Source organism: Sturnira hondurensis, unplaced genomic scaffold (assembly GCF_014824575.4).
Source record: "Sturnira hondurensis isolate 20B ecotype Veracruz unplaced genomic scaffold, ASM1482457v3 Scaffold0004136, whole genome shotgun sequence".
Classification (NCBI taxonomy): Eukaryota; Metazoa; Chordata; class Mammalia; order Chiroptera; family Phyllostomidae; genus Sturnira; species Sturnira hondurensis.
Window position 1 is genome coordinate 8,676,562 of NW_028076767.1, and position 13,681 is coordinate 8,690,242.

Consider the following 13,681-nt stretch of genomic DNA (forward strand, 5'->3'; position numbering starts at 1 on the left):
GCACTCGCCCCCACTACCCGCGAGAGAGGGCGGCTGCAAAGGCGCGCGCCCCGATTCGTCCGGAGAGCTCTGCACAGCCCCCTGACGGTACGACCGGGAGGCGGAAGAAAAGCGCTCTTTCTAGGCTTTTCTAGGAGTCCTGCCCAGGTTAAAGTAGTATCCCTTCGCCTCCTTCCGGAAATGACGCAATTTGACCCTTGACCAACAGGAGAGCGCGGCTTTTTCCGGAAAGTTCCAGAACCGAGCGCAGCCCGGGAACTAGCCTAAGGTCGCGGGAGAAGGCTGAGGTCCGTGGACGGGCCTGGCGCGGGTAGGGGAGGGCGGAGCTGGCGCCGGACGCGTGCAGATTGCCGGGCCCAGGCCGCAGGGAAGGGGGTGGGAGGTGCCAGCGCGCACGTTGTCGCGGGGCGGGGGGAGCACTGGAGGGAGGGGACTCTAGCTCATTGCCTTGTGCTCGTTGCCCTCGGTCTCTCACTCGCCGCCTACGGCCTTTCTAGTCGCTGGCACCCACGGCCGCTGCCCCGCAGGTATGCCGCTGCCCGCGCCGCCCCTCCCAGGCTCCTTGGACCCAGAGCCGGCCTTCCCCGCTGCCCTAGTGCCGGAGTGGGCAGGCTGCAGAGACCGTGGGTTTCCCTCCAGCGCCGCAGGCTCGGACCCGCTTGCCCAGGCCTCGCGGGTCCATGCGGTGCCTATCACGTGCTGCGTGGATCGCTCGCCGGGGCAGGGCGTGGGAGGGAAGGCTTGCATGAAAGTTTGTGTGGGATCGGGGGAGTGTATTCACGTTCCGAGGCAACCCACTCTTGGCTGACTGCAGGGCTTTGGGGAGGGTGGTCGCATTCGCCTGGGAACCGCTTTGGCCCCGGGGACTCGGCGGGATTCGTACCTCCACCCTTGACCTTGCTCCGGGCGTCGGGATGGAAACACACGTGGGGCCGCGCGGAGTGGGCCGGGCTGCAGCCGCTATCATCGAGGCCTACCCGGCCGCTCTAGAAACGTGTCTTACTAAGCAGATTTTTGCACTCAGGAATATTTCACTCCCTTAGTCATCGGGTTGAGAACCTGCGCATATCCTGCTGACTTGGTTTCTCAGGGGCACATTTGGAGTGTGGGCGCTGAAGGCCATTTTAGCAGTGAAAGATTAACTTGTTTAGCCGCAGGAGTAGATGACCACGGGGAAGAAGATGGGTGTGCTTTGTGCTGGTGCCCTAGGTCGGGTGTACAGGCGACTCTTTATCTCAAACTTGGGCTAGTAGGTGGTGTTCTGAAGCTGTGGGATGCCTGTGGCATATCCCGTGGCCCAGGTGTAATGGCTAGCAGAATTCAACCCAGCTCGCTTCTGCATCTAACGTTCGTCCTGTTGCATGGGTGCCATGTTTGTGCAACAGCACATCTCGGGTAATGCTAGTATTGATGCACTGATGATACTCTTGTTTCTTTCCCTCCCCAGAAATGCTTCGATTACACAAAGTTCTCCGACAAATTAGGCCAGTGTCCAGGGCACTGGCTCCTCATCTCACTCGGGCTTATGCCAAAGATGTAAAATTTGGTGCAGATGCCCGAGCCTTAATGCTTCAAGGTGTAGACCTTTTAGCTGATGCTGTAGCTGTTACTATGGGGCCAAAGGTATCACTATTATTTTCGTAATTTATAGTACTGTTAATTAAGGAATAGCATTTTGTTGATGGCAGATAGTCACACTACTTTTGAGAGAACCTAGTTTACCTGTAGTTCCACATTATTGGTTAATCTTCTTTTCTTTACATACACATAACAGCCTTAAAACTTGAAATCGTTTTTGCTAAATTGCGAAACTTTATTTTGTACAATGTGTGATGTAATCCACTGGTAATACCATATAGCTCAAGATGGAGTCTTAACCTCGAGGTAGAGTTAATCTTGCTTGCCTGCTTTTGTCAAATTTTGGATTGTTTCCCAGTAGTTAGCACTTAGCATAGAGGGGAACTGTACTTATCTCCTATAATACCTCAACTATGTTATTGTGGGTGCTAGTTTTACCTAATGTTTTTCTGCTGAAGTTTCTGTTCCAACGTGCATTTAAAATTTTGTCTCATTTAACATGAAGAAATTGGTGACTGAGTGGTAATAAATCGAAGAGGCTTTTGAATTGAAGGTTGTGCACAGTGAAGTGATGCTTCATTTTAAGTTCAAAACAATTCAAATATCAAAGTGATGCAAATGGTACAAATAGGACACTGGCATGCCTTCCAAGCAGAGCTTTGGTTCAAACCGAAAGCTATGATGCTGTGCACCACATCTGAGATTTAATGTTGAACAACCTGGAAGAGTGCAAGAAGGCACTGTGCAAGTTTTCACATTACTTTCAAAGATAGCAGGCACTCAGCAAAACTTAAGTATAAATTATGTGAAGGGTTTCATTATAATTTACAAAATTGGTATCATTTTACGTGTTTTTGTTTTGCAACACCTTTTAGTCTCTAGGCTTTTTATCTTCCATAATACCTTACCCAGAGTTACACAGTTGGCAAGAAAGGTGATTTTGTCTGTAAACGAAAAACATTGATGAACTTGTCCTTGAGATTAATGCTGCAGATCTGGTCATCTCAAGGCTTTCAAGAAATTGCCTTAGAAATATTGTTCTGTTTTACACGAAATAGTACATTAAGTGTGTGATTCTGTAACATTTTTTTGTTTCAATTGTAGGGAAGAACAGTGATAATTGAACAGAGCTGGGGAAGTCCCAAAGTAACAAAAGATGGTGTGACTGTTGCAAAGTCCATTGACTTAAAAGACAAATATAAAAATATTGGCGCCAAACTTGTTCAAGATGTTGCCAATAACACAAACGAAGAAGCTGGTGATGGCACCACCACTGCTACTGTGCTGGCACGTGCTATTGCCAAGGAGGGCTTTGAGAAGATTAGTAAAGGTGCTAATCCAGTGGAGATCAGGAGAGGTAGGGATGTCTCTTCATTGATACCACATTGTTTGTATTAGAAAATTGATTCTTATTTCTCCTCTAAAAATTCTCACCCTGAGTATTCCTTCAGCAAATAGTGATTGAATGTCTGGCTCTGTGGGGGGCACTGTATTAGGTGTTAACGAGGAAAACGTGACTAAGACATTTCCTATTGTTGGTCTGTTCCTTGTGTCTTTGTTACACCCCCTTTCACTTAAACCTCCCCTACTGCCCTGACAGCCAGTGGTTTTACTGGGAGACAGGACATGCACTGTGTACCTTGGGCATAGTAAACTTGGAGGTTGGAGCAGAGAGAGATTACACAGTGTTGATGTTCTACTCTGGTAAGTAAGTCACCCAGGTAGTCACAGGGGATTTTTTTTTTTAAGCAAAATTTTTTCCTTATCACTATTTGATTTTGATCTTTATTGTGTTTTTTTCAGTTAACATGTAGTCCCCCATGCCATTTCCCCCAGCAATCACCACAGTTGTCCATGTCCATGAGTCCTTTTTCCTTTTTGCTCAATCTCTCTACCCCCTAACCTCCCCCACTAGCTGTCATCCTGCTCTCCATCTATGAGACTGTCCCCATTTTCGTATTAGTTCAGATTGATTGTTAGATTCCACAAAGCAGTTTTTTCCTTACCTCCTAACAGCACATACTGTGTATGTTATTGGCCTTCGTTTTATTGTTGCTTGTTTGGGGAAGATAGACCACAATTTAAAGATTTGCTCCCTAGCATGAGCTTTACAGTGATGTACACTTAAGTCCTGTCATTGTCATTTATCACCTGTGTACTAAAACTTGGGTTTTGTGCCTTGAAAATGAAATTACCATGTACCTCTAGGGTCTTATTGGCTGAACTAGGAGACTTTCCGTAAAGGATGATGTTATTAGTTTTGTCAGAATTGGCATCCCAGGTATACTGATGTTTCATTTTATCTATCTTGATGTTTGAGGTCCAAACAGAAATGTGTTGCATTAAAAGCAGTTGTACTGTAAATCACTAATAATTATTAATTCAGGTTATTAAGATTACTTCCCAGCCATGGCTAGTGTGGCTCAGTGGATTGAGTGCCGGCCTGTGAACCAAAGCATTGTTGGTTCAATTCCCAGTCAAGGTAGGCGCCTGGGTTGCAGGCCAGGTCCCCAGTACAGGGCATGCAAGAGGCAACCACACTGTTTCTTTCCTCTTTCTTCCTCCCTTCCCCTCTCTCTGAAAATAAAAATAAATAAAAACTTTTTTAAAAATCCTAAAAATTAAAAAAGAAAAAAGATTACATCTCAAAGGTCATTGTTGTTACACACCTTGTTTTGAAATTTTTCTTGGAGCGATACTTAAAGAAGGAAAGAGCTAGCACTAGTCCCAATTGAACGAAATGGGGTTCTCATAAATCCATATTGTGATGTTATCAACTGTTAAAGTTTCATAGGTTCATAATTACATTTTTTTAAGATTTTATTTATTTTTAAGGAGGGGAAGGGAGAAAGGGAGAGAAACATCAATGTGTGGTTGCCTCTCGAGTGCCCCCTACTGGGTACCTGGCCCACAACCCAGGCATGTGCCCTGACTGGAAATTGAACCAGTGACCCTTTGGTTTGCTATAACTGGTCCTCAGCCCACTGAGCCACACCAGCCAGGGCTATAATTACATATTAAATGAGGAAACACTGGATAATTAAAACCTGCAGGGGCACAGTTGCAAGAAATTCCTTATCCTTGATAATTATACTTCTTGTTGAAAGTAAGGAAGAGACTGTAACCCATTCTGGTCCTTTTTTGTGTCGTTAGTTGAGGGGAGAAGTGTTGGGTGGCCCTATTGGAAACATGTAACATGATTGGATGGGGAGTGACTAATGCAGAATGAGTTGAATAGTGCAATCAAACACCTCAATGTTTTTTTTAGTCCAGTTGTAAAAATATTTTGGTATTATGGGACTTTATTAAAATGCCTGTTTCAGTGCGTGCTGTTCAACTCCATGTGATTTGGGAAAGTACTGGCACAGAAACAAAGTATAAGCTAAGGAATGAAAACATTTATATAAAGCAAAAATTGTACATGGCATGTAGTCAATGACATTTATTCTTGACCCAGGTGTGATGTTAGCTGTTGATGCTGTAATTTCTGAACTTAAGAAACAGTCCAAACCTGTGACAACCCCTGAAGAAATAGCTCAGGTAGGGAATTTTTAATAATATTTTATGGTATTGTTAAAAATTTAATAACATTTTATTTCATGGAAATCATACACCAATGTCAGAATTAACAATACTGCTCAACCACCAACACTGGAAGCATTTTTCTCACTAAATGCTTGCTGTATCATTTAAAAATGATTCAGTGATTGTGACATGAGTCTTAGTGGGCTGCCATTTTCTTTTGACACACTGAATAAAACTCATTTGGGTGTATGCAGAATTTTCTTCAGCCTTTGTGTAGTTGTAATATTTGCCAAGGAAAAAACAAAATAATGGGTCTCAGGCTTTTTAATTTACTGTTTTTGTTTTTTAAGAATAATTACATGTTTGTTTCATGCATTTTGAAAATAACATAGTAAAATAGCGAGTTGAAAAACAATTGAAAATGGAACTAGTACGTCATTAGGAGTACTATGCCATAAAGTCTTCTTCCCCGTTCCTCCGCCCCTCCCACCATGAATGTGTCAGTTTGGAAGTTACTAAGAAGAGGAAGGGGAGTTGATTGAGGACACTAGTCTTTTAACCTTTTTAATTTGGAAAGGTAACTTGATTATTTCAGGTTGCTACAATTTCTGCAAATGGAGACAAAGAAATTGGCAACATAATTTCTGATGCAATGAAAAAGGTTGGAAGAAAGGGCGTCATCACAGTAAAGGCAAGTGTGTTTTTCATGATAGCTTGAAATGAGATGTCTGATGATCAAAGCTGAGTTCTCCAAATAAGAAGAATTTGATCTATACATTTCAAAAAGTGTATTCTATTTTATTCCATCGTGTGTCATATTAACACCTACGTGGAGTACTTGGCTATGTTCTGTGTGAATTACTAGCCTTTGCTATTGGGAATAAATCCATCCTAACTTAAATGGTATTGTCTTCTAGCTGTAAAAATTAATTCAGATATGCATTCTTGGAGTTTTTGCAGAAGTTGGATGCCCTGGAGCATGTACATATGCCTCTCTGGGTCCCTATCTTTACGACAAGTGGGGTTGATTTATTAATCTGGTCTATAGTTACAGTTTTTGTGTTTCTTGAATGACATTCATACAAATAATTCTTTGATCCCACCCCCTTAGGATGGGAAAACACTGAATGATGAATTGGAAATTATTGAAGGCATGAAGTTCGATAGAGGTTATATCTCTCCATACTTTATTAATACAGCAAAAGGTAAGAGGAAGTTTGCTGTCATGTTATGGGGGGTGGTGGGAGAGGGTAAAGGGGGAATAAAAGGTGATGGAAGGAGACATGACTTGAGGTGGTGACCACAATACAATATGCAGATGAGGTATTGTAGAGTTGTATTCCTTAAACCGGTATGATTTTATTAATGTAGCCCCAATACAATTAAAAAAGGAAAATGTAGATTAAAAAAATATTTGTTATGTGTTGAAATGTTGGCATTAGTTGGCATTGTATCTCTGAAAATGTAAATTCCTATGCACCAAAAAGTAAAATGTGTATAAGAGGAAAACCATGAACTTATTAGTGGCTTTAAAAATATATTGGAACTTTGGTTTATAATTTTTCCAGTTACATAAATTGCAGTAACATTCAGAATATTAATGTTCTGAAGTTGCTTTGAAATGTTCTTTGTTTTTGCAGGTCAGAAATGTGAATTCCAAGATGCTTATGTCCTACTGAGTGAAAAGAAAATTTCTAGTGTTCAGTCCATTGTACCAGCTCTTGAAATTGCCAATGCTCACCGTAAGCCCTTGGTCATAATTGCTGAAGATGTTGATGGAGAAGCTCTAAGTACACTTGTTTTGAATAGGTAATAGGCAGTGATGTTTGGTTTACATTTCTAGATGAATAATATGTATTGATAGAAATCTCCACTGTGTTCCTCCACTCACTTGTGCTTGTATCTGCAGTTGTGTATAATGTAGGTGTACTTTATGAACCCTTAGTCCAATTGTGATGACTTTGTCTTTTTAAATGGGGCCCCAAAGTCCTTAATATTTTGTGCAACTTTCTCATAACATAGCCTAATTTTGTATGTAAGTGTTTTTATTAGATAGAAACACTATTAGATAGTATTTACAGTTGGTTTGTAAGTGTTTACAGTTGGTTTGAAGGCAAATGACTGAGTTTGGTTTTTATATTTTAAGATTCTTCTGGAAAAATATTTTTACAACTATAATGTTGCATGGGAAGAGATAAGCGAGCAACTACCATACTAAAAACTTCAGATCTAAGTATATTCAGCAGTCACTACTTTACAGAACCATAAAGAAAATTTTAATTGGTTAATAGTTTGAAAGAAATTTGGGACTCAACCTAAAATAAAGGGAGGTCTATTCACTTAATTTTTAAAATCTGTAGTTCAGTGCATTACTTTTGACTTTAAGACAGGTGATGTTAAGGCTATAAGTAAAATCTTAGGACATTATTGAAATATATATATTCTCTCTAATATTAGAATTGAGGTATATCAGAAATAAAATCTCCCAATTTGATTAAAGGGAGATGCACAGATGAAATATCTGTGTGTGCATTGGAGATTGCATACCTTGACCTAATCCAGAATGAGTTTACATTCCTGGAATATTTGTTAGCTTGGACTTGCTTTTTGGATTATAAAAAAGCCTTAGAAATTAGGGAATTTGAAGCCAAAATGAAAAAAAATTAGGCCTACAGAGTTTTCATTGAGCCATTTTATTGGTAACTGAAAGGTTTGATGTCTGATTTACTTGACATACCATTAGAACTTATCTCTCTGATTTTTATTCAGCTTTTTAAATAAACTAGACCAGCTGTCTGGAAGTTTGTGTTTCTTTTGTTTCACAATCTGGTCTCAAGTTTACATTTTCTGGTATGTTCCGAGTATTCATTACATGTTTAAATTGCTTCATCAATGTTATTGACATTTATAGAGGAATTAAATTAAGAACACTGCTTGCTCAGAGTTAATAGCAACTTAATACTAAAAGGAACCTCTGGGGTAAGTGCTTGTTAGATGACCCCCAAACGTAATAATTAGTAATTCTGAGTTTTTGTAATCTGAAACAGTTACCGTTGCTTTTAATTTAAACATTGTTAATTCCTGTTCTTTACAGGCTAAAAGTTGGTCTTCAGGTTGTAGCAGTCAAAGCTCCAGGTTTTGGTGACAATAGAAAGAACCAGCTTAAAGACATGGCTATTGCTACTGGTGGTGCAGTGAGTAACATAAATGTTGTACTGCTGGTTTACCGAATGTTATTTCTCCTTCCAGGTCTAAAATCAATATGTAGAATTCACATCTTTTACAATCAGATCCTACCACCTGACTGTTTAATCTCTCTTTCTTGTGGATGTCTGGGGGTGAAGGTTGGATTATGTAATGCTACAGTTACTTTTCTACCTTGCTGTGGATGGTCTTACTGACTAATCTGTTTTTAAGAATACAGTAAAAGGACATAGGACTTAAGAGGTTGTTTTTTTAAATGGGTAAATTTTTTCAAAATTATTTTTCCTGATTCTGCTATTACAGTTGTCCCTGGGCTTAAGAATTTAGGCTTAGGGTTTAGCCCTGGTTCCACCAAAAGTGTGACCTTGGTGAATTTCCTGAGTTCTTACTTTCCTCTAATAAAACTAGTATTAATTGAGGTTTAAGTGAGAAGTAGGAAATACAATATTTAAAGGTCTTGAACTTTAGTATTTCAAAGAAATAACAGTATTACTGCATGTTTCTTACATCAAAACACCTGCATGATGCATAATTAACAAACTTGGTGTAATGAAAAAACCATAACTGAAATTTGTTAATTTTTTAAAAATGTTTTTGTAGGTGTTTGGAGAAGAAGGATTAACTCTAAATCTTGAAGATGTTCAGGCTCATGACTTAGGAAAAGTTGGCGAGGTCATTGTGACCAAAGATGATGCCATGCTCTTAAAAGGAAAAGGTGACAAGGCTCAAATTGAAAAACGTATTCAAGAAATCATTGAGCAGTTGGATATCACAACTAGTGAATATGAAAAGGAAAAACTAAATGAACGTCTAGCAAAACTCTCGGATGGGGTAGCTGTGCTGAAGGTAAGATTCATCGTTGACTTTTTGGGTTTTATTGTTCAGGGAATTAACTTCCTTATGGAGATAATTATTATATAAAATTTTAAGTAAACTAGGTGCTAATGAATCTTTGCTGTCAGTCTCTGAATTGGAGAAGCCATTCTACCTGGCATTTTTTTCATCTCTAGGTTGGCGGGACAAGTGATGTTGAAGTGAATGAAAAGAAAGACAGAGTGACAGATGCCCTCAATGCTACACGAGCTGCTGTGGAGGAAGGCATTGTTCTGGGAGGGGGTTGCGCCCTGCTTCGGTGCATTCCACCCTTGGACTCGTTAACTCCAGCTAATGAAGATCAAAAAATTGGTAAAAAGTTACTTAAAATTAGGTTTATTTGTGACCTGCTTTTAGTCTTTCCATTAGAATAGTATTGTTGCCCACCGAGTGGAACACAAATCACAAAGCGATTCCCAGAATAACAAAAGTACAAAGCACTGAGGTCAATGAGAGGTGAAAGATGCGTCCTAACTCTCAGGGGAAATGATTGGGACTGTGGTATTTCCCAACTGGAATTTTTCTGTGTCAGTACTCACAAGGAGAATTGTGTTGTAATATTTATAAAAGAAAAAAATTCAAATGAAGTGGCTAAATTTTGTTTTCTTTATAGGTATAGAAATTATTAAAAAGGCACTCAGAATTCCTGCAATGACCATTGCTAAGAATGCAGGTGTTGAGGGATCATTGATAGTTGAGAAAATTATGCAGAGTTCCTCAGAAGTTGGTTATGATGCAATGCTTGGAGATTTTGTGAATATGGTGGAAAAAGGAATCATTGATCCAACTAAGGTGAATAACTGACCACTTTCTACAAGTTCTTTCAGTAGCTCTTCAGTAAGTCTTATTAACATTTTACTAAATAAAAAGTAATACTTTATGCAACTTTTTCCCTAGGTTGTAAGAACTGCTTTATTGGATGCTGCTGGCGTGGCCTCTCTGTTAACAACAGCAGAAGTTGTAGTCACAGAGCTTCCTAAAGAAGAGAAAGACCCTGGGATGGGCGGCATGGGCGGAATGGGAGGTGGTATGGGAGGCGGCATGTTCTAGTCCCAGAATAGTGCTTTACCATTATTACTGAGAACTGTGAGAGGAAGCTCCAGGCAGGGCTCCTCACCTCTAACTTCAGAGAAGTCAATTGAAGGAAATGATGGAAGAAAAGGCTGGCTGATGCTTAAGAAAATCACTATGACCATCAGTTACTGGTTTCAGTTGACAACATACAATGGTTTACTGCTGTCATTGTCCATGCCTACAGATAATTTATTTTGTATTTTTTAATAAAATACATTTGTACATTCCCGATAACTAAGTGCAAGAGCCATGTACCGATGTACTGCTTTGAACTTAAATCATGGAGGTATTTTTACTACTATTCTGTTAAAATCAGGATTTTAGTGCTTGCCATCACCAGATGAGAAGTTAAGCAGCCTTTCTGTGGAGGGTAAGAATAATTGTGTACAAAGTAGAGAAATATCCAATTATGTGAGCTTTGTGTAATAAAAATTTGTTTAAAGTTAATTGTGTTAGCCTTTCCATGGACTAGAACATAGGAGAAATGAAAGCTAATTGAAGAGGAGGGTGTGGCACAAGCGTTAAAACATTGTTCTACCTGTAGTGTTCTCTTCCCTGCACACGAACTAAATTACGTTAGTGTTGATGGGAGTAGATATGCCTGGGGTGTTCGTGTAAATCCCTTGGGAAACCAAGTACAATAAAATGTCCAGGTCAAAGTCAGGTGTTGGATGGAAAAATGTTGGCAGGCTGGAGTTGCCTTACTGGAAGCAAGCAGGATTTATTTGAACAGTACAGACCCATGGACAGCCTTTCAAGTCAGCATTTGCAAGAGTGTGTTAAGAGAACAAATGTGTGAGCCCAGAAAAAAGTCTGAGCAGGGGGATGAAAACATTGATCCAATAGTCTGATACTTAGCCCTGAACACAGAAGTGAGCTTTTAAAAATGCCACTAGGACTGCCTGGAAAATAAGGGAATAACCAAGAAAAATGGAATGCTACCATAAAGTCATGCTATTGAATATTTCAGGAAAAGAGAACATGGAATGTTTCTACTGCAACCCAGGAGCCCCAGCTAGGTTCAGGTCTCAGGCTCAAATCTCTGAGCAAAATCTCTGAGCAAAAATCTCTGAGCAAATCTCAAAAGCAAAATTTGGAGCACATGGCTAGGGGCATATCCTGGTTCTCACAAGCAGCCACAGTTCCAATCTGGTGATTGTCAAACTTGATTAACTATAAAGGGCGGGCTGTGTTGAAGTAAGTGGTTAATGAAATTGAATGCTCTAAGAAAAATGGGGTGCATCAGCTGTCAAATTGAAAATAATCATTGTGGCCCTGGCTGGTGTGAGTCTGGATTGAACACCAGCCTGCAAACAAAAAGGTCGCTGGTTCGATTCCCAGTCGGCACAGGTCTGGGCTGTGTGCCAGGCCCCTGGTTGGGGGTGCATGTGAGAGGCAACTGTTTCTCTAACACAAGTTACTGTTGCCTTTCCTTCCCCTCTCTCTAAAACTAACTAAATAAAAGCTTTTAAAAAATAAAGAAAATAATCATTGTGAATTTAGTAACCTTAAATGATACGTGTGTTTGGTTCTCACCAAGAAATGGCCTAACAATAGCAGCAGTAGTTGTGCCTGTCACCAATTCTCATGTACATCCCTAGCACCAGACTTCGATCTCTAATACTAGTCTCCACTGAGAGAGAACAGGATTCCTTGGATAGCAGTGCAGCCATGCCATAAGAGGGGAAAAACAGGATGGATCTGTAACACCTTGTTGCTGCCTGGTAGCAAGAGTACTTTCAAAAATACAGCATATTATTTTTTGTTCGTTTTGTTTTTTGGAACCAACTCAAGGGGTTCCCACTGGCCAAGTTAGGACTTTTTTGAGTATCAATATTAACAAATAATTATAGTGAATTATAACAAAACCAAGAGTTCATGATACTCAAAAGAGGAAGGTGAATGTAAAGAATGGAAAAAGATAGTACCAGCCCTGGCCAGGTAGCTCAATTAGAGATTTTTCCTATATGGAGGTTGTGGGTTTGATCCCCAGTTAGGGCAATGCACGAATCAACCCATGAGTGCATCAGTAAGTGAAACAACAAAAAAGTCAGTGTCTCAGTAAATAAATAAAAACTGAAGAAAATGATAGCTTCAGTATAAACTGGTCACACTAGTCTAGTGTGACTCTTACTCCCAGTCCTTTGCATAACATCCACTTTGGGGGTCTCTGGAGGCTTTAAGAATCTTATTCTGGGTGGTCTAAAATTCCATGCTAATCTGCCCTGTTGCCCTGATTCAGACTGGTTGGGCACTTTGTGGGCCCTCTGAGTCATGGTCTCATTCCTTACGCCCTAGAGACGCACTAGACTAGTGTGACACACTAGTCACTTCTAGAATGACAGCATTATTTGTACTCCATCTGTCCATCTTCCTATCCCCATCCCCACATTTCTCTAAGACAAGAGAGAAAAATCCTTATGAAGAAAAACTATGAGAAAAGACCTCTGAATCCTGTCATTTGGGAGTCCCCCAATGAAAAAGGCTGGCTCACCTTATCTTTTTACAGGGAAACTCACCAGTCAATATGTCTATCTTAATTCCAATAAGCTTTCTAATTAGTACTTTGCTTTCAAATATTAATGGACCAACAAGAACCACTAGGCAGTTGAGGAAGCCTTCAGCATGAAGGAAGAGAGGAAAAAACAGAAGGGACCTTGGGGAAACTTTTAAATCCTAATTAATATCTTAAGAGATCTCATCTTCATAAAACAAGAAATATTTTTTAAAAGAGGCAGTCAGAAACCAAGAAGTCATTCATGGAAATTAGAACTATGGCAAATATAAAATTAACAAAAGGGGCTGGAAGATAGAATTGAAGATATCTGAAAGGCAAAATAAAAACAAATGGACAATAGGAGAAAAAGAGATGAAGATTAAAAAAAAGATAAAGATTTAATACAAGAGGAGAATGTCTGCTTAGGAATTACTGAATTAGAGAACCAGACAACATAGGAGCAAATTATCAAATAATTCAAGGAAATTCTCTAGGGTTCAAGGAATGAGACCATGACTCAAAGGGCCCACAAGGTGCCCAACCAGTCTGAATCAGGGCAACAGGGCAGGTTAGTGTGGAATTTTAGACCCCCCAGAATAAGATTCTTAAAGCCTCCAGAGCCCCCCAAAGTGGATGTTATACAAAGGACTGGGAATAAGAGTCACACTAGACTTCTAAAAAGCTGCACTGCAGGTCCCTGCTGTCTGGAGCTGACCACACCTTCTTCTTTAGGCTCAAGCTGCGAGGGCCCTTCTTTGCCTTTGTTAACTTGTTTCTTGAGCCCAGGGAGCCCAGCTGGCTCGCTTCCTCTATCTCAGTGACTTTCTAAATAAACTCTCCCTAGAATTTGAAATAAAAAGCAACATGATATGCCAATGCGGGTGGGGTGGGAGGTGTGGTGGTATTTTTAATGTAGAGTACTATTCTCAA

General features: G+C 40.2%; 1 protein-coding gene across 3 annotated transcripts; it reads left to right on the top strand.

The window, feature by feature from the left end:
- Nucleotides 1–227: 227 nt before the first annotated feature.
- On the top strand, nt 228–10,701 carry HSPD1 (heat shock protein family D (Hsp60) member 1). Of its 3 annotated transcripts, none has more exons than XM_037043692.1 (12): nt 228–310; nt 1,448–1,623; nt 2,683–2,935; nt 5,036–5,118; nt 5,699–5,794; nt 6,215–6,308; nt 6,744–6,912; nt 8,198–8,297; nt 8,908–9,153; nt 9,318–9,492; nt 9,794–9,972; nt 10,078–10,701. In XM_037043692.1, exons 2-12 carry the CDS (start codon nt 1,450–1,452, stop codon nt 10,228–10,230), a joined length of 1,722 nt encoding a protein of 573 aa, XP_036899587.1. In that variant the 5' UTR covers nt 228–310; nt 1,448–1,449; the 3' UTR covers nt 10,231–10,701. The 3 variants fall into 3 exon arrangements, with proteins under 3 accessions (XP_036899587.1, XP_036899588.1, XP_036899586.1); XM_037043693.1 differs by having other exon boundaries at nt 263–287; XM_037043691.1 differs by lacking the exon at nt 228–310 and adding an exon at nt 417–527.
- The last annotated feature ends 2,980 nt before the right edge of the window (nt 10,702–13,681 follow it).

Bases quoted from the DNA above. Each gene is read 5' to 3' on its own strand.
- HSPD1 (XM_037043692.1), top strand. From the start codon at position 1,450: ATGCTTCGATTACACAAAGTTCTCCGACAAATTAGGCCAGTGTCCAGG. The intron at 2,936-5,035 runs GTAGGGATGTCT...TTCTTGACCCAG, and splicing joins TCCAGTGGAGATCAGGAGAG to GTGTGATGTTAGCTGTTGAT. The intron at 6,913-8,197 runs GTAATAGGCAGT...TGTTCTTTACAG, and splicing joins AGTACACTTGTTTTGAATAG to GCTAAAAGTTGGTCTTCAGG.